At 47.5% G+C, this 20,883-nt stretch overlaps 1 protein-coding gene across 4 annotated transcripts in view; it reads right to left on the minus strand.

Moving 5' to 3' along the window:
* DISP3 (dispatched RND transporter family member 3) overlaps positions 1-20,883 on the minus strand; it is a 93,131-nt gene that overhangs the window by 26,221 nt on the left and 46,027 nt on the right. For all 4 annotated transcript variants that reach the window (XM_083750153.1, XM_083750152.1, XM_083750155.1 and 1 more), the window contains exons 4-9: positions 17,291-17,427; positions 15,131-15,265; positions 14,155-14,315; positions 11,379-11,518; positions 8,472-8,617; positions 3,105-3,266 (exon numbers count right to left, since the gene is read on the minus strand). In XM_083750153.1, the coding sequence (XP_083606279.1) occupies positions 3,105-3,266; positions 8,472-8,617; positions 11,379-11,518; positions 14,155-14,315; positions 15,131-15,265; positions 17,291-17,427 (881 nt within the window). The remainder of the gene's footprint in view (positions 1-3,104; positions 3,267-8,471; positions 8,618-11,378; positions 11,519-14,154; positions 14,316-15,130; positions 15,266-17,290; positions 17,428-20,883) is intronic.

Raw genomic sequence — 20,883 nt, forward strand, 5'->3', positions numbered from 1 at the left:
GGGTCAAAGATGGACAGTGCCATCATCTTCTCACCTCGCATCCCACTTTCGCACAGGAACAATGTCAGCCTTATAGTTGCTTTTTGTGAATGTGTACTAATGTTTATATGTAGAACACCTGAGCGTGGGCTAAGTTTATTTCACCTCTGTGGGCCGAGTGGCTTACTTTGAAAAACAAATTTTGCATCTGTGGACTGCTATTCCTTTAGATCTGAAAATGGATTACATTTATGTATGAGTTTACATGTATTAAGTGGGACACGGGTGGTGCTGGGCTTGGGCTTGCCAATCAGAAAGTCGGCGGTTTGAATCCCCGTGATAGGGTGAGCCCCCATTGCTCGGTCCCAGCTCCTGCCAACCTAGCAGTTTGAAAGCACGTCAAAGTGCAAGCAGATAAATAGGTACCGCTGCAGTGGGAAGGTAAACGGCATTTCCGTGCTCTGCTCTGGTTCACCAGAAGCGGTTCAGTCATGCTGGCCACATGACCCGGAAGCTGTACGCTGGCTCCCTTGGCCAATAAAGCGAAATGAGCGCTGCAACCCCAGAGTCGGCCACGACTGGACCTAACGGTCAGGGGTCCCTTTACCTTTACCTTACATGTATTACATCTGAGCATAGATTGCTTTACCTCTGTTGTGCCATATGGGTCACTTTAAGAAAGAAATTTTGTATGTGTGGATTGCCAACACCTGTTACTCAAACCAGCGGCGTAGCGTGGGTTGTCAGCACCCGGGGCAAGGCAAGTAATTTGCACCCCCTAACCCCTAACCTGCCGCCGCTGCCAGCTTCTTCTTGCTGCTGCCTGGGCTGGGGTAAATGCAACATGGCCCAGCAGCTGCAGCAGCAGTGGTGGCGGCGGGGCTGTGAGGAGGGGCTGCCTGGCGCGCCCTCTGTGGCCCTGATGTGCGGGGACTGCGGCGAGCGCTGAGAGCCGCTGCCTGCCGGACGCCTTCAGCCCGGACGCGCGCACAGTTCGTCGGTTCCGCGAGACACGGGGCTCTGCTACAGCCTGCGCCCGAGGCTGTTCAGCGACTCCGGAGGCGGCGAGCGCGCCCCCCCAGATGTTGCGCCCGGTGCAGCCGCCCCCCCTGCACCCCCCACGCTACGCCACTGACTCAAACCAATATTGTGCTTGTCCGTATGATCCTGCTTTGTAATAGTCGTTTCTTACTGCGACCAATACTATGCTATGAGATCCACTATCCGGTAATATTACATATGGTATGTACAGTTGTTTATGGTTTTTTACATTAATTTCGCTGTAAAAATGTGAGAGATTACGATATTGTATTTATTTGCATTACCTACAGCCTGTTCTACTGATGAAGCGTAGTTTGGCAAAACAAGGCTAATACTCTGGAAATCCTTGTCTTAGCCTCTGTGAAAGCATTATGTGGAACTGTAACAACCCTTCTTGTGGATCATTGGACTCTTTGAACAGACAGGTGGAATAGATACTTATACAGTGGTACCTCGGGTTACATACGCTTCAGGTTACATACGCTTCAGTTTACAGACTCCGCTAACCCAGAAATAGTGCTTCAGGTTAAGAACTTTGCTTCAGGGTGAGAACAGAAATCGTGCTCCGGCAGCGTGGCGGCAGCAGGAGGCCCATTAGCTAAAGTGGTGCTTCAGGTTAAGAACAGTTTCAGGTTAGGTACGGATCTTCGGAACGAATTAAGTACTTAACCTGAGGTACCACCCACTGTACATGTATGGACCTTATGCATGAACTGACTAGAGAATGAACTGATCCACTGGGTCTTCTGCTTTTTTCGTTGAACTTTATGAGACTACCGTTGAAATCTATAATTTGATACAATGAATAGTATATCTTATTTATTCAAAAGTACAGCCGGTTACGTCTTGTGTGTTTATTGAGCATTGTGGACCCAGCAGGGAATAAGGAGATGAGGCACAGCAGGTTGGATCCCGACTCAGAGTAGACCCAACTAACATGTTAGACATGACTAACTTTGGCCCCATTTATTTTGATGGCTCTGCTCTGCACTGGATCCCACCCCAGGTGCTCAGGATAATCATGGCAAGGAAGGGAAAGAGTTTCCACCCTGAGGGCGGAACATTCACACCCCGGACAGGCTTCTGGGGGGCCACATGCCAGTGGGGTGGAGATAGCCAGATGGAAGAGCTGGCAGGGAAACAGCTAGGGCTCTCAATTTTGTTCCAATCCTGCAAAACAGAGGAGGTTTCTATGCACACGGGACACACAAGAGAGAGCTTTCCATTCTCCTTCCAAGCAAGGAAGAGGCATTATCACAGTTCACAGTCCTGCCAGAGGGGTGTGGCTGGGTGTGTGTGGGTGTGGCTTAGGGGAGGTGGGTGTGGTCTGGGGTGGATAGGCGTGGCCTAAGGATGGGGGCGTGGCCTGCGGAGATTCCTGAAGCCAAGTCAGAGAGACCTGCCAGGTCCCATGTGGCCATCAGGTCTGGAGTCCCTCACCTCTGATATTATCCAAGCTTTGAGTAATTAAGTGATTTCTGTCTTGGAAGACCACATAAGCCACTTTTGGCAGGTGGGGGGAGGGCAGCTGGGCCGAATAGCATACCTGAGTCTCTTGTTCTACAAATTGTAATAACAGAAGTTTACATTTGAACCTTTCAATGGAATTGCTCTTATCTGTAGTCCAATAGATTTGCTTTTTATATTGCCTTAGTTTTATTAGCATTTAATTACTTTTTAATAATTATCTTTTACATGCTTTCAGCTCTTTGTATTTTATCTGTGTAGTTTTAAGCTGCCTCAAGTCCTGGTTTGGGGAAAAGCCAGGATATGAATACACTGATTATGATTAATAATAATATAGTTTATTTTGTGCATTTTGATTATATTAATAATAATATAGTTTCCTTTGTGCATTTTGATTATATTAATAACAATATAGTTTCCTTTGTGCATTTTGATCATATTTCATTGGAATTTAAATATAGAAGTCCTTCTTCTAAATTTCAGTGGTTGTGTAACTGGTTTCTACAGTTTGCAAACTGCTTTGGAACCCAATTGGGCATCAAGCAGAATATAAATTAATAGGTAATCATATAGCAATAAATATTGGATCTCCACAAAACAGACCCAGGAATGCTTACCGACAATCACCCATCTGCTCTTCACGGCTGACCACAAAACCCAGACCTGGAGGAGCTCTTGAAGGTGAGCGATGAGATGCCCCTGGCTGTTATTCTTGGTGGGCAATTGAAGACTCTCAGGCAGCACTGAGACCAAGGGAACATCTCCCATTTCCAGAGTCACTAGCAGAGGAGCAAAGAACACTTTTAAGGACAAAGGCACCTTTCCCTTCCTTTCCATCTGTCCCAAATCTTCCAGGATTCACCTTCACTGGGTTAACCTCTGATAATGAGAGGAAGGAAAGTCCTCCTTCACACAGTGAATAAGTTAGATGGCGGAACCCTCTCCCACAGGAGCCAGTGAGGGCCACCAACCCAGATGGCTTTAAAAGAAGGTTGGGCAAGTTCATTGAGACGGAGAGGTTTGCTGTCAGTGCCGACTAGCCACCAATATTTATCATTCATTCCTTTTCTTCACATCCCACCTGTTCCTCTAAGAAGCTCATGGGGGTGCACAGAGTTCTCCTCTTTCCCTTTTTATTCTCACAACAATCCTGTGAGGCAGGTTGTGCTCACTGCCACTGGCCCACGGTCAGACCCAGTGAGCTTCATGTCTGAGTGGGGAGATTTGAATCCGGGTCTCTGACCACTACACCAAACTGACTCTATCTTTTTGAAGCACCCAGACCCGTACACAGATTGCCCACTGCAGTTGCACCCCTAGATTTGCACCAATGGGCCATATCATATCTTCAGCTTTATTTTCAATCTCTCTCTCCTACCAATCCTAGGGTTGAAATTTGCAAAGCTTTACGATAATCCTCTTCGTCCCCCCCAAAATTCTGAAATGATAACCCCTCCATTTAGCACCTCCCTATTGTTGGTCTTGTTACACCCCCCAAAAAAATCCTGAAAGCATGGGTGTAGCCAGGGGGTCAGGGGGGGTCAGCTGCTCCCCCCAAAATCAAGTAAATAAATAAAAAATACTTAGCTAAAAGTAGAAATTGTCAGTATCAATGTCACAACTAAAGGTCCCAACCAAAGAAGAATGGCAACTTAAATTGGCAGAATATGTACAACTTACAGGCTTCACATATAGAATAAGAGAACAAGAAGAACATATGTTTAAAGAAGATTAGAAAGCGTTTGTTGAATATATGGGGAATAATTGTGTACAGCTGAAAATGCTAGCAGCATTCAGATAAATTCAACAGTGTAAATAAGTTTTGATGGATGCAGTAATGGAATACCAAATGGTAGTTTTTGTAAAATATGCAGGGATTTTATGATATGTAAAATGAACCATGGAAAGAAATGAAGGGAAGTCATAGATATCTTAAGGATGTAAAATGTTTATCTTAAAATGTAACACAGAAAATTATATATATGCGCATGGAAATTGTAGAAAAATTGTGACAGATTTTTCTGAGCACTTGGGGTCAAAAGAAGGTAATTAAAACAACTGTTGTGGAGACATTTCATTCAGAATCTGCTAGACAGAGCCAGACAGAGGATGATGAGAGGTGGGTATTCTGGCTCCGCAAAAAACATAAATCCGTGCTATGCCCATGCCTCAAAGTATGGTTCCTCCTCGGTTTAGCATGTTGAAGAGGAACACTCTCTTCCTTCATTATAATGACAGCCTCATGCATGCATACACTGAACCACCTTCCCTGCCCTGTTGACCTGAGGGGGTCCCCGGAGGAAATTGCCCTCCTGTCTCATATTATTCCAGAAACTGCTGCAAAGACGCCATTTCCATAAATTACCATGCAGGGCAGGGATGGCATATCAACGAGGTGAAGTGCCTGGCGAAGCAGGAATTTCGAAGCACCCGGGGCTGTTTCCTGAGAGGCACCTGACCCTGGATTGCAAAGGAGCGCTTTGCGGGAGGAAAGATTTGTGCAGAAAAACAAACTCTCCATCTGAGCAAATGCTCTTGGTGAGGAAGCAGGTATCCCAAGTTGGCTCTGAGGGTTTCCAGGGCTGGTGGGTGGGGAGATCATAGGAATAAAAACGTAAGGAGAGCCCGGCTGGATGGGGCCACTGGCCTGTCTAGTCCAGCATCCCATTCTCTGGGTTAAAGGTAGAATCGTAGAATTGCAGAGCTGGAAGGGACCCTGAGGGTCATCTAGTCCAACCCCCTGCAAAGCAGGAATCTTTTTGCCCCATAAGGGTCACAAACCCACAACCCCAAGATGAAGTCTCATCCTCTACCAACTGAGCTATTGGGATGGAACAATCTGACACTCCCAATTCTCTGCATCTCCAGCCTTAAATTCAGTTTTACACTCTTTTCTCCAGCAAAAGAGAATAAATTCTTATGCAAATTCTTCAGCATTTTAGTGTTGGTTTCTCCTCATACTCCTTATACTCCTCATCTTTTTCTACACACTTTTGACTTTTGTTATACTTGCAGACCCCTCCAAGTGTCCCTATTTTCCAGGGACGGTACTGGATTTACAGAAGTACCGGTAACTGTCCCTGTTCTTCTTAGGACGTCCCTATTTTCACCAGAGAAATGTCGGAAGGTATGTATTTGAGCATGGTTTTGCTTTGGAAAGACAGAAGACAAATGAATTGAATGATTGATTGATATAACTTTTTCCAAAGCATTTCCCCTAATTATAACACATTTCTGCATGTCATTTCCACAAAACTGCAAGGACCTTATGGTGGGAGGATGGGTAATAAATAAAATAATTACTGTAGCAACAATGACATAAGAAGAGCTTGCTGGATTAGGATAGTGATCTATATAGCTCAGCATTTTGGAATCAGAATTTGTAGAATTGAAAGGGACACTGAGAGTCATTTAGTTAAACCCCCTGCAATCTCAGCCCCAAATCCTTTTCAAATGTCCTTCTGTCAAGCCAGGTATCCCACTGTATTTATTGTGCATGTGAATTCTCTCTCTTTCAACAAAAAAATACAATAGAGTCTCCACAGAGAGAAGAACATAGCAATGAGATTATTATTATTATTAATTCAATTTATATACCGCTCTATACCCAGGGGTCTCAGGGTGGTCCGCAGAACAAAATAAAGATATAAAACCACAAAATACCTAATAAAAATAAAAACAACAACCCAATAGGTAAAGGTACCCCTGCCCGTGCGAGCCAGTCTTGACAGACTCTGGGGTTGGTGCGCCCATCTCACTCAAGAGGCCGGGGGCCAGCGCTGTCCGGAGACACTTCTGGGTCACGTGGCCAGCATGACAAAGCTGCATCTGGCGAGCCAGCGCAGCACACGGAAACGGCATTTACCTTCCCGCCAGTAAGCGGTCCCTATTTATCTACTTGCACCCGGGGGTGCTTTCGAACTGCTAGGTTGGCAGGCGCTGGGACTGAGCAGCGGGAGCGCACCCCGCCGCGGGGATTCGAACCGCCGACCTTTTGATCGGCAAGCCCTAGGCGCTGAGGCTTTTACCCACAGCGCCACCCGCGTCCCAACAACCCAATAGCCCCCCCCCAAATACATTTCAAAAGGGAATAGAATGTAAATCAAATCAACCAAAGGCCTGGTTAAAAATGAATGCTTTTGACTGGCACCTGAAGGCGCCAGGAGAACTTCCCTGGGGAGAGAATTCCACAGATGGGGAGCCACTGCAGAGAAGGCCCTGTTCTCATGTTGCCACCCTCCGGACCTCTCGAGGAGGAGGAACAGGAAGGAGGGCCTCAGAAGATGATTTCAGGGTCTGCGAAGGATCATATGGAAAGATGTGGTCCTTAAGGTATTGCGGTCCTGAGCTGTTTATGGCATCATTTTACATGGCCTTAAAACATTGGCAGTCCCTATAGGTTCTCTGCAGACAGTTTTGTGAGGCTGGCGGGAGAGCTTTACTTTCTTTCTCCCCCCTACATATGAAAAGGAGGGAGGCCAAGTTTCATCATAGGTAGGTATCCCCATTTGCAACTCTTCTAAGTGAATTTTCTCTTTTAACTTGAAGCCGCCTGAGAAACAGTTGCTATTCAAATGTGATTTTGGTTTTAAACGCAGTGTAAGGTAGTCTCTATGGGAGTATATTGTATTTAATTATGGGGTATCAGAGTTTTTAGGGGGCTAACCAGGCTGGGATAGCTGATATAGCAGGCTTGTTGGTTTCTGAATGTCTGATGTAGATTTTCAATTTTGTTGTTCTGTATGGGACAATGAGTAGGGACGCGGGTAGTGCTGTGGGTAAAACCACAGAGCCTAGGGCTTGCCGATCAAAATGTGTCAAGTAATTGTTGGAGATGCGGAGACTCAGGAACATTCTACCATATGTGGTGGACATGTAGGAAAATACAGGTATTCTGGGAGAGTACACATGCAGAACTGCAAAAAATGCTAAAGATCTCTTTCAATAAGAAACCAGAGGCCTACCTCCTGGGAATAACAGATTTGGATATTCCACAAAAGAGGAAGGATATCTTTTTATATGCGACGGTGGCAGCAAGAGTTTTGATCACAGCAAAATGGAAGTGTAATTAAATCCTCTCTATACAAGATTGGATCCAAAAACTGACAGAATATGCCGAATTAGATGGTTTATCAGAAAAAAATAAAGAATAAATCAAAACAGGAATTTGTTTCTAAATGGGAGGTTTTCAAAGAATATCTGAAAAATAAATATAGTAGTTTAAATTCTGTTGCAGCATTCGAGGAACTTCAGTAATAGTTGCAAGGTAGATATAAGAAATTAGATTTATTGAGAATGAGTTTAATTATGAAAAAAATGTATATTGGCAATAAGCAATATGAATTTGAAATATGGAATAGATGGGAGGTTGGGTCTTTAGTGTTAAGACCAATAGATGTTTTATTGTTTGCTAAGAAAATTATGTGTCTTTGGTTACTTTTGTAATTTGTGTGTAATTCGGTATGTGGGTTTTTTGTTGTTGTTTTTTTCTTGTTGTATAAATAAAAAACTTTTTTAAAATAGGTCGGTGTTTTGAATCCCCGTGACAGGGGGAGCTCCCATTGCTCAGTCCCTGCTCCTGCCAACCTAACAGTTCAAAAGCACCTCAAAGTGCAAGTAGATAAATAGGTACCGCTCTGGTGGGAAGGTAAACAGCGTTTCCATGCACTGCTCTGGTTTGCCAGAAATGGCTTAGTCATGCTGGCCAGATGACCCAGAAGCTGTCTGCGGACAAACGCCGGCTCCCTCAGCCAATAAAGCGAGATGAGCGCCACAACCCCAGAGTCGGTCACGACTGGACCTAATGGTCAGGGGTCCCTTTACCTTTAAGGGACAATGACAATAAACATTATTGTATCATAAGGAAACCGTTCGTTGTTATGGTTATGTTAGAGCTCTTTTGTATGATCATGTATTGTATGTATTTTTTATTTATTTTTTTAAAAGGACACTGAGCTCAGCCCTGGCTTCCAGGCACTGCCTACCTGGCTCGTCTTCCACACTGAGCAAGGGGATGTCGTCGTCCAGGTAAGGAAGGCCGCCTGGCCCTGGACCACCCGCAGCCTCCGAGGAGATGAACAGCCCATCTGAAACATGCAGGGCATTCGGCTTCACGCATTTCTGGCTGCAGCTGTGGGAGAGGGAGGGATGGGTGCCGAGTGAGCATCTCAGAGCACTTCGCCCCTTGCAAAGCACCTGCGGCTCATCATTGTTGACAGAGCCAAGGGCAAATTGAGCAGATCAGGAAAGGGCTGTGCTCAGAGCTGGGCATCAGGTGCGCTTGGTGTGCAAGCAATTTCCCCTGCTGTTGCGCCAGAGGGTTTGAGAAAGAGACATGCAAAAACTCACACATTCTTGCTGGATCCTTGCAGCACCAATGGGGAATCTGTGATGCTCTTGAGATGTTGCTGGACTCCAGCTTCTTTCAAGTCACCCCCCCCCCCAGCTTGCAGTCAGCCTGGCCAAGAGCCAAGGGGGATGGGGGAAGTCTAGCAACACCTAAAGTGGCACAGGGTCCCTGGCCGGGGCTAATTGGAGTTGGAGTCCAGCCAGTTGGAAGGCAGGGTTCGAGAACTCGCAGCCTTCCTCATAGAATCATAGAATCATAGAGTTGGAAGAGACCACAAGGGCCATCGAGTCCAACCCCCTGCCAAGCAGGAAACACCATCAGAGCACTCCTGACATATGGTTGTCAAGCCTCTGCTTAAAGACCTCCAAAGAAGGAGACTCCACCACACTCCTTGGCAGCAAATTCCACTGTCGAACAGCTCTTACTATCAGGAAGTTCTTCCCAATGTTTAGGTGGAATCTTCTTTCTTGTAGTTTGGATCCATTGCTCCGTGTCCGCTTCTCTGGAGCAGCAGAAAACAACCTTTCTCCCTCCTCTATGTGACATCCTTTTATATATTTGAACATGGCTATCATATCACCCCTTAACCTCCTCTTCTCCAGGCTAAACATGCCCAGCTCCCTTAGCCGTTCCTCATAAGGCATCGTTTCCAGGCCTTTGACCATTTTGGTTGCCCTCCTCTGGACACGTTCCACTTTGTCAGTGTCCTTCTTGAACTGTGGTGCCCAGAACTGGGCACAGTACTCCAGGTGAGGTCTGACCAGAGCAGAATACAGTGGCACTATTACTTCCCTTGATCGAGATGCTATACTCCTATTGATGCAGCCCAGAATTGCATCCTCATGTTGTTGGACTCCAACTAAGAGCATAAGAAGTCCTGAATCAGGCCAATCGCCCATCTAGTCCAGCATCCTGTTCTCACGGTGGCCAACCTGTGGGAAACCTGCAAGCAGGATTCGAACACAAGACCACCCTCCCCTCCTGAGGGTACCAACAACTGGTAGTCAGAAGCATCACTGCCTCTGACCGTGGGGGTCTCATCAACCCCAGCTGGCAGTGCCAATATTCAGGGATGAAAGGAGTTGCAGTCCAGCAACAGTTGTCTGGGGTGAGCCGGCAGCAAATCACACTGTGCAAGTTGGAGTTAACTCTTTATTAGAAAGAACATGGTCTGCACCGACTTGGTGGAGTGTCAGGCCTAATGAGCACAGCCTGGTAGGTCATGCCCCATGGATCGGTTGTCGAGATTAAAAATCCCTGCCTCCCTGCAGCCCTCTAAGTCCCCTCCTCTCCAGGGCTTTCCCCAAGCAATTGAGGACTACACCCGCAGGCAGCCAACCTCTGCTCCACCCTTTTCATGCCTTTTCTGGTTCTGGGAGACAAGGAGGGAAGGGAGCTCATTGCTGCCTGTTGACCTCCCACCTCCCCTGCTTCAGCTTCCATCTCTGATCCTGAACTTTTCCTGCTACAGACTCTCCCAGCTCACTAAGCTCTGCCACCTCTTCAACTTCCGACACGTCCTCTCCCCAGTCTTCTCCATCTGACCACTCAGCATCCTCCCAGTACCGCTCCCCGACCTCTGAGCCTCTTTTCCTTGGTGGTTCCCCATCTGGTTTCTCCCACCATTCGTCTGTGTCCAACCAATCCGTGACAAACAAAAGGAATGCCCCAAGCTCCCAGCCCTTGCCTTACAACGACCTTCCAGGGAAGGCCAATATTATTACATCCTCTTTTTCAGACAGGTTTTTGAGGCTGAATAGGTGTGCTTTCCTTAGGCATTAATAATAATAATAATAATAATAATAATAATAATAATAACAACAACAACAATAACAATAATAACAATAATAATAATTTATTTATACCCCGCCCACCTGGCTGGGTTTCCCCAGACACTCTGGGCAGCTCCCAACAGAATCTTAAAAACACAATAAAACATCAAACATTAAAACCTCCCTGCCTTCAGATGTCTTCTAAAAGTCAGATAGTTGTTTATTTCCTTGACATCTGAAGGGAGGGCGTTCCACAGGGTGGGCGCCACTACCGAGAAGACCCTCTGCCTGGTTCCCTGTAACCTCACTTCTCGCAGTGAGGGAACCGCCAGAAGACCCTCAGAGCTGGACCTCAGTGTCAGGGCTGGATGATAGGGGTGGAGGTACTCCTTTAAGTCTACTGGGCCGAGGCCGTTTAGGGCTTTCAAGGTCAGCACCAACACTTTGAATTGTACTCGGAAACGTACTGGGAGCCAATGTAGGTCTTTCAGGACCGGTGTTATATGGTCTCGGTGAAAACCAACCTGGGGTCCCTTTTGTCACCATGCCTCTTCCACAGGGTTAAGCTGAGAGGCAGCGAATGGCTCCCAGTCGCCCAGTGAGGTCCCCCCCAGAGTGGGGATCTGAACCCTGGTCTCCCAAGTCCTAGTCCAACACCCTAACCACTATGCCATACTAGCTCTCAGATATCACAATTGTTCAGCCATTAGACCATGCGACCAGCTGTCCTCTGCAAGCTCCCCTCTGACAGCTGAGTCAACAAACCTCACCTCGCTTGGCAGGCATTCTCCAAGGGTGACAAGTAGAGGGACCAGACCCCGAGGGCTGCAGGCATGATGAAAAGGACTGCCACCCAGCAGCAGGAAATGATCAGGGACATGAAGAGGCCAAAATCATGGACAGCGGGGATCTGCAGAAAAAAGGAGAGGTGGAGGTGGATTTCAATTCTGTTTGCAGCTAGGGGTGAGTCTAACTAATTGGGGTCGCGGGTGGTGCTGTGATCTAAACCACTGAGCCTAGGGCTTGCCGATCGGAAGGTCAGCGGTTTGAACCTCCGTGATGGGGTGAGCCCCCGTTGCTCGGTCCCTGCTCCTGGCAACCAAGCAGTTCGAAAGCACGTCAAAGTGCAAGTAGATAAATAGGTACCACTCCAGCGGGAGGGTAAACGGCATTTCCGTGTGCTGCTCTGGTTCGCCAGAAGCGGCTTAGTCATGCTAGCCACATGATCTGGAAAAACTGTCTGTGGACAAACACCGGCTCCCTTGGCCTATAGAGCAAGATGAGTGCCAGAGTCATTCGCGTCTGGACTTAACTGTCAGGGGTTCCTTTACCTTTTTTACCTAATTAATTGACAGGAGCGAGACCTTCCCAAGAGTCATAGTTTCTTAAAGGTTGCTCCTCTCTCTTTCTCTCTCTTAACACAAGAAGGAGTCACTCATTTCCTTTGCCTCCTCTCTCTCTCTCTCTCTCTCTCTCTCTCTCTCTCTCTTACACACACACACACACACAGAGAGAGAGAGAGAGAGAGAATCATAGAATCATAGAATCATAGAGTTGGAAGAGACCACAAGGGCCATTGAGTCCAACCCCCTGCCAAGCAGGAAACACCATCAGAGCACTCCTGACATATGGTTGTCAAGCCTCTGCTTAAAGACCTCCAAAGAAGGAGACTCCACCACACTCCTTGGCAGCAAATTCCACTGTCAAACAGCTCTTACTGTCAGGAAGTTCTTCCTAATGTTTAGGTGGAATCTTCTTTCTTGTAGTTTGGATCCATTGCTCCGTGTCCGCTTCTCTGGAGCAGCAGAAAACAACCTTTCTCCCTCCTCTATGTGACATCCTTTTATATATTTGAACATGGCTATCCTATCACCCCTTAACCTCCTCTTCTCCAGGCTAAACATGCCCAGAGAAAGAGAGAGAGAGAGAGAGAAATATCATCTCACAGAGAAGCTGGGAAGAAAGGGGGGGAGGGGAAATAGAAGGGATGGTTGTTGTTGTTTGGGAAAAGGACACTGTAAAGGTTGGATCTAATGGAGAGGGAAAGGGGAAAGGCTCAATGCAAAGGATCTGGAAAGGGAAAAAGGGGCTGGGGAGGAGAGCCAAAACACAGGGGTCAGCAAACATAACGCGTCTTGGGCCGGTGTCTCTAGCGTCGATTGCGCAGCGGGCCGGATGGTGGGGGAGCGCGTGCTCATACGTGTGTGCACATGCTATTTCTGGCGCACTTCCGGGTCGGAGGAGCACCGGAAATAGCTTGTGCGCATGTGCACGGGCCTCCTCCGACCCGGATGTGCACCAGAAATAACACTTGCGCATGCACACAAGCTATTTCCGGTGCTCCTCTGACCTGGAAGTGGGCAGCTGCGCAGTGCTGCACCAGTAAGAGCAGGCGGCGGTTGCCACGGGCCAGATAAACAAGTCCCTCGGGCCTTACCGTATTTTTCGCTCTATAAGACGCACCAGACTACAAGGCGCACCTAGTTTTTGGAGGAGGAAAACAAGAAAAAAATATATTCTGAATCTCAGAAGCCAGAACAGCAAGAGGGATCGCTGCGCAGTGAAAGCAGCAATCCCTCTTGCTGTTCTGGCTTCTGGGATAGCTGTGCAGCCTGCATTCGCTCCATAAGACATGCACACATTTCCCCTTACTTTTTAGGAGGGAAAAAGTGAGTCTTATTGAGCAAAAAATACGGTAGTTTGGGGACGCCTGGACAAAAGTTAAGGAAGAAAGAGATTAGAAGGATCTGGCGAGGGAAAGCAGGTGGGCAGAGGAGAGGGAAAGGAAAGGCAGAACTGGAGGATGTAAAGGGGGCGGTGGAGAACGAAGCTCATTTTAAATGTGCCAGAACTGAAGAGGCAGACCAATGCCTCAGTGCATTTGCAGGAGAGTGAGATGAAGAAAAGAAGGGAAAGGAAAGCAGCCATCTGAACAAAACACAGGCTGTTGACTTCAGACTAAACATCGATTCCTTAAACCTTTATGATATGATACGATACAATATGATAATCTTTATTGTCATTGTGCCATACAGAACAACAAAATTGAAAAAATCTACATCAGACATTCAAAAACCAACAAGTCTGCTATCCTAGCTATTCCAGCCTGGTTAACCCCCTAAAAACTCTGATACCCCATAATTAAATACAATATACTCCCACAGAGATTACCTTACACTGCGTTTAAAACCAAAATCGCATTTGGATAAAAACTGTTTCTCAGGCGGCTAGTCCTAGTCTTTATAACCCTGTACCTTCTTCCAGAAGGCAGAAGCTGAAAGAGATCATTTCCGAGATGCGTACTATCCTGCACTATCTCTGCAGCTTTCTTATGGCACCTGGAAGCATAGATTTGATCCAACATGGGAAGAGCGCACCCATTTATTCTCTCCGCAGTCTTTACAACCCTGGACAGCATTGTTTTATCCTTTATGTGAGGGGTGGTGAAGCTTGTGTTGTATTATTTCTTCACTGTGGCAATGCCACGGGTAAGCTCCACGTCCTTCGAAGTTTTGTTATAAGCAAAGCTCTCCTGAAAATGCTTACCTGGGAGAAAATGTTGGCTGCGTATGCCGCAGCTGTGGTCAAGGAGGTAAAGAAGGTGGCTTTGCCAGCTGTCTGGATGGTGTGGACCATGCGGAGGTGGAGATCTTTCAAGTGTGTGGCCTGCCGGTAGGTGTTTATGAAAACAAACACGTCATCCACACCTGAGATCACACAGAGAAGAAGGGATCAATCAGAACCTACTCAGAATCAATCAGCAGGGTCTTCTGTTGATGTCAGGCTCCACAATATTAAAACCTACCCCGCTATGAATGTCTATCTCCCAAGTGAGCTGTTGCCCAGGTCCGTTCCAAGATCAAGTTTTCTGTGTATTGACGGTTGAGTGACCTGATGCCAAGTTAGACCCTTGGGTCCATCTTGTTCAGTACTGTCCACACTGACTGGCAGCAGCTCTTCTGGCAGGAGTCTTTCCTGACCCTAACTGAAGATGCTGGGGATTGAACATGGGACCTTCTGCATGCAAAGCAGATGCTCTGCCAGTGACCTACACCCATCCTCTTAAGACACTGGGACATATGAAGCTGCCTTATCCTGAGTCAGGCCAATTGGTCCATCTAACTCAGTATGGTCTACACCAGGGGTCAGCAAACTTTTTCAGCAGGTGTCCCTCAGACCTTGTGGGGGGGGGGAGGACTATATTTTTTGGGGGGAAATGAACCAATTCCTATGCCCCACAAATTACCCAGAGATGCATTTTAAATAAATGGACACATTCTACTCATGTAAAAGCATGCTGATTCCCGGACCGTCTGTGGGCCAGATTTAGAAGGCGATTGGGCCGGATCTGGCCCCCAGGCCTTAGTTTGCCTACCTATGGCAGCAGCTCTCTAGGGTTTGAGGCAAGGGGATCCCTGGAGATCCTGAGGATTGAACCCAGGACCTTCTCCATGCAATGAAAATTCTCCGCCACTGAGCCACAGCCTGATTTTTGATATCTGGGTAGGTTTAGGCCACTTACCAATCCCCACAATCACAAAAGCAGCCACTCCATTCAGGATTCCTAGGTACTGGATCCCAAAGACGACGTGGTAGAGGAAAAGCGCCACAAGACAACTGAGCCCAATGCTAGCAATCCCAAAGAATGAGAGGAACACTGGAAGAGGAGGAAGAGAGAGCGAAAGATCAAGCAAACCACTTTGCACAGAGAACACCCAAAAAGCGTATCCGCACATGCATGCCCACAAGTGTCACAGTTGGTTTTGTGAACAGACACACAACTGGAAAGCCTTGTGTCTGAGGTGATGGGGAAGTATATTGTTACAGCTGCTGGCCAAGCGTTTCTCTGTCTCCCCAGTTGCTGGTTAACAGTCCAGAGATTGCCAGCTTCATCCACAGAAGCTAATGTTAGGAGATGGTCTCCTGATTGCTGTCTTGCCAAATGCAAGGTGCTTCCTTTGAAATTGGATTCAGAAGCAATGCAAAACACAAGTGAGTGAGATTAAAGATTTTATTCTAAAGAGCAAGCAATATATACATACCAAGCAAGCACTTGGGAGCCCTCAAGAAGTGGCAAAGTGACTCCCCCACGTTAGCCTTTTGTTTGCATGGTCCCGCGGCCGATCAGTCCGTGCAAAAGCTTCTCAGAAACTGTGCCCAAACCATTATAGATAGCTAAATAGCTAGATAGCCTGTGGCTTGCCTGACTGGCTATGCGCAGATCATTCATTACTGGCTACTTGCAGATTATTGCAAGTATTATTCCCAAAGCTTCACTTTCTCAAAACAGTGTCCAACATCAAAGAAGGTACGCATCACTATCTCTTCCTCCTAACTGATTAGGACATTGTAGGCTGTTCTCATGCCATCAAAGAACTTACCGTATTTTTTGCTCTATAAGATTCACTTTTTCCCTCCTAAAAAGTAAGGGGAAATGTGTGTGCGTCTTATGGAGCGAATGCAGGCTGCACAGCTATCCCAGAAGCCAGAACAGCAAGAGGGATTGCTGCTTTCATTGCACAGCGATCCCTCTTGCTGTTCTGGCTTCTGAGATTCAGAATATTTTTTTTCTTGTTTTCCTCCTCCTGAAACTAGGTGCGTCTTGTGGTCTGGTGCATCTTATAGAGCGAAAAATACGGTAAGAGACAAGGAGAGAAGGAAGGAACAGGGGCAGGAAGGGCAACCCGTGTCAGATCACTAACACTTCAATACAGAATTTATCTTCTGGATAGATTGACCATACAATTGCTGAGGTTCTCTCTGGGTTTTAGAATGTGTCACGGCACTGTGGGTTAAACTACAGGGCCTAGGACTTGCAGATCAGAAGGTCGGCGGTTCAAATCCCCGTGACGGGGTGAGCTCCCGTTGCTCGGTCCCTGCTCCTGCCAACCTAGCAGTTCGAAAGCACCTCAAAGTGCAAGTAGATAAATAGGTACCACTCTGGCGGGAAGGTAAACGGTGTTTCCATGCGCTGCTCTGGTTCATCAGAAGCGGCTTAGTCATGCTGGCCACATGACCCAGAAGCTGTACGCCGGGTCCCTTGCCCAATAAAGCGCCGCAACCCCAGAGTCGATCATGACTGGACCTAATGGTCAGGGGTCTCTTTACCTTGACCTTGACCTTTACCACCCATCAGAACTTGGAGCAACGGACACACCACCAGCTCAGCAGAGGAGGCAGATGTGTTAAGTCAAAGCTACAAGCCCCATCATCTCTGACCATTGGCTATGCTGACCATTGTTCCACGGTGTTGTTTTGGGACTGGGCAAATTCATGCAGGAGAGAGCCAGTTTGGTGTAGTGGTTAAGAGCAGTAGACTCATAATCTGGTGAACCGGGTTCGCATCTCCGCTCCTCCACATGCAGCTGCTGGGTGACCTTGGGCTAGTCACACTTCTTTGAAGTCTCTCAGCCCCACTCACCTCACAGTGTTTGTTGTGGGGGAGGAAGGGAAAGGAGAATGTTAGCCGCTTTGAGACTCCTTCGGATAGTGATAAAGCGGGATATCAAATCCAAACTCTTCTTCTTCTACTGATGGCTACTAGGCATGCTGGCTATGCCACAGGAAGGGAGAAAGTGCTCTGGAGCCCCAGGGTCCTGTTTGTGGATGAGGTGAGTCATTGGCTTAATCCAGGAGGGATCTCCTTGTGTTCTAGGTTATCCTTGCTCCCGACATAGCTTACCTGAGCAGGAAGCCAGGATGTAGACCAACACTGCAATGCAGCTGCTGCTGATGAAAGCCAGCAACATATCATTGTTGAATGTCTTCCTCACTTCGTAGTCAAACAAATCTGTCCCACCGTACAGCACTTGGACTTTGCTAGGAAGAAACCGGGGGGGGGGGGAGAGTTATGATTACCATCTTCACTTTTGAATACTTAAGGTTCCAAATACAGAATAAATATTCATAAATGCACACATATCTAAATATATGAACCATGTGTCTGAAATAGGACAGGAGAGCAATTCTGAAAACATTTTAACTCTCCCAATGACCTGAGATATTCCTCTGCAGTAAGGGAGGCAAATAGGGAAAGCCTTCCCATTGCCTTTTTGCTTGCAAATCCTGTCTCAAGGGCACATTTGTGTATGAATAGGGTGAGCCTGTGACCTGGAGTCAGGAACAAAAGTATTGGAGAGGTAAAGAGACCCCTGACCATTAGGTCCAGTTGTGACCGACTCTGGGGTTGTGGCGCTCATCTCACTTTATTGGCCGAGGGAGCCGGCATACAGCTTCTGGGTCATGTGGCCAGCATGACTAAGCTGCTTCTGGCGAACCAGAGCAGCACACGGAAACACCGTTTACCTTCCTGCCGGAGCGTTAGCTATTTATCTACTTGCACTTTGATGTGCTTTCAAACTGTTAGGTTGGCAGGAACAAAAGTATTAACCCATCACAAAAGAAGAGCCAGACTGCCCAGGTAAATGCATCAGTGACCGTTATCAAGAATCCTGAAAGGCAGGATTTCTGCTGGAGACTGCCTCCTTCTGTGATGTATGTATGTGGGTTTTTTTTGGGGGGGGGTTGGGCTACAGGGTGGGCAATTTCAAATGTGCGCATAGGGGCTTGCACACCATTGTTCAGGGTTCTCCTTCCTGTGTGTGGCGAGTGGGGACCCTGTTGCAACAGTTCCTTGAATAAAGATCAGGCTTATTAGCCACTTTGCTTCTCAAATATACTCTGGTTGGCCTCTGTTGTTTCCTCCTACCGAGAGGGAACCCTCAAGGACTCTATACGGGCTCTGGAATACCCCATAAGGGAAAGGGAGCCGCTTTTTCTTATAACAATACCAACCCCACACAGTGGCGTAGCATGGGTTGTCAGCACCCGGGGCAAGGCAAGTAATTTGCGCCCCCTAACCCGTGGATTTGCGCCCCCTAACCCTAACCCCCAGATGTTGCGCCCGGTGCAGCCGGGCCCCCCTGCAGCCCCCACGCTACGCCACTGACCCCACGTCTTCATCTCTAGTCAGCCTACAAGTGCTGAAAATAGGGGCTGTGTTGCTCTCGTCACCCATTTCTCTACCTCCCACAGCTAACCCTGGCTCAACTCTTGACTGGTGGGTCAGAGGAAGATGTCAGTTAGCAAGAGAAAACCTGTGGGAGGTTGCCCCCCCCCCCTTGTGGCAAATACAGCACTGCCTTTCCCATCTCATGTCTGCCTTCAGCCAACCCACTAAAATAAAAAAAATAAGGTCATATATATAATAAATGTTCATAAATGTACCAAGCAGACACATACATAAATATATAAACCACATGTCTGAAGCAGCACAGGAAAACAGCCCGGAAACCATTTTGACTCCCAAACTGACCAAATGATTTCTCTGCAAGGTCAAGGAAAATGGAAAAGCCTCCCCATTGTCTTTTCATTCACAAATCCTGTCTTATACCCTGTGTATGAATAGGGTGAGCCTGTGACCTGGCTCAGGAACTAAGTATTTATCATTACAAAAGACTGGTCAGGCTCCCCAGGGTATCCAATCAAGTAAGAATTAACAGGTAACCTGCCAGACAGGAGGTAAACAAAAGATTTCTGGTAAACAATGCACTCAGATTTCTGTTGTAGACCACCCCTTTCTGTGATGTTGGTATGATGTTTCTGGGGGTGGTCTTGGACTCCAGGGTGGGCAATTTAAAATGTCTATATAAGAGCGGGCACACCTTGGTTCGGGGTCCTCCTCCTTCTACTGCGTGTGAAGGGGGCACCCTGTTGCAACAGTTCAATAAAGATCAGGCTTACTAGCTGCTTTGCTTCTCAATATTCTTTGGTTGGCCTCTGTTATTTTCTCCATCCGATGGAGAACCTACAAAGGACTCTATAAGGGCTCTTGTGCATCCCATAAGGGAATAAGGGCAGATTTTCGTTTATTACACCACCAACCTAGTCTATTTATTTATTAAAAACTGCCCCACCAACCTCAGCTGGATCTCAGCCAGCCCCCATCTGCTTGTCTTCCTACTTACACCCAGCCCAGTGTGGTTGCCTTCCTCATCTTCCTCTCTCTCCTCAGTCCCAAGGTTGCCCTTGGAGAACCCAGCAAGGAGTCCTGTTGACGGCTCTATCTCTGCTCACTGCCGGCCCTCTCTGCCTTCCGCCCCTGTTGCAGAGAGCATCCCTTCCCAGCTGAGAGCAGCAGGATTACGCTCTCAAGAGAGCGATTGCTGAGAGCAAGAGAAGAGTCTTATTGCTTCTTTCCCCCACTTCCCTCTGGAGCTTAGCTTGCTGACTCCCAAAGCCATGGATCCCACCTGGAATCCTAATCGGTATTTTCATTATATTAAACCGCACGGGGGAGGAAAATGAGTGAGAGGATTCGGGAGATGGAGTGGCTGACGTGGAGAGCTGTGATACACACACACCCCAATTGCCCAGCTCGCCTGCAAAAAGAGTCTTCAAGCAAAGCTAATCCCAGATAATTAAAATGAGAGAGTTGATAAAGTCTGAACCACAGGAGAGAGAAAAGAGCCTGTTCCCTCGCCTGTTCCCTTGCCAGATCTGCCTCAAGCACTGTGCCCAGCCTCAATCCTCTTTCCTCCATCCCTCTCAATCCTCCATTCGTTCAAGGAAGAAGTATTAGCAGAGTTCAAGAGTGCATCCCAGCCACCCAAAAACCCTCCAGGAAGGGCCAAAACAGGGCCAGTGAGAGGTATCGCTGGGGAGAGTCCTGCGGGACAGACATAGAAGAAGAAGAAGAAGAAGAAGAAGAAGAAGAAGAAGAAGAAGAAGAGTTTGGATTTGATATCCCGCTTTATCACTACCCGAAGGAGTCTCAAAGCGGCTAACATTCTCATTTCCCTTCCTCCCCCATAACAAACACTCTGTGAGGTGAGTGGGGCTAAGAGACTTCACAGAAGTGTGACTGGCCCAAGGTCACCCAGCAGCTGCATGTGGAGGAGCGGAGACACGAACCCAGTTCCCCAGATTACAAGTCTATCGCTCTTAACCACTACACCACACTGGAGGACCACACTGGGCCAGCAGGTTTGAGGTTATCTGCGTCTCAACTGTTGCGTCTGTTCCCACTGCCCTCCCCAGCCATCACGAAGCAGGAGGCTCTCCATGGCTGCTACCCATGGTGACATTGCTCTTCCTCCCTAGTCAGAGGCAACTGTCAAAGGCATTCCCCAGCCGAAGGAATGCCCACGACAGATAGTTAGCTGTTCATTGTCAAAAGCAGACACTTTGGAGTTCTACGGCTCCGAATAACCACACACAGAACAGCTATTCCCAGGGCTGAGCTCTATGCTGCAGTTGCAGCAACAGGGGGCTGCT

Source organism: Podarcis gaigeae, assembly GCF_964106915.1.
Source record: "Podarcis gaigeae genome assembly, chromosome: 8".
NCBI classification, from domain to species: Eukaryota; Metazoa; Chordata; class Lepidosauria; order Squamata; family Lacertidae; genus Podarcis; species Podarcis gaigeae.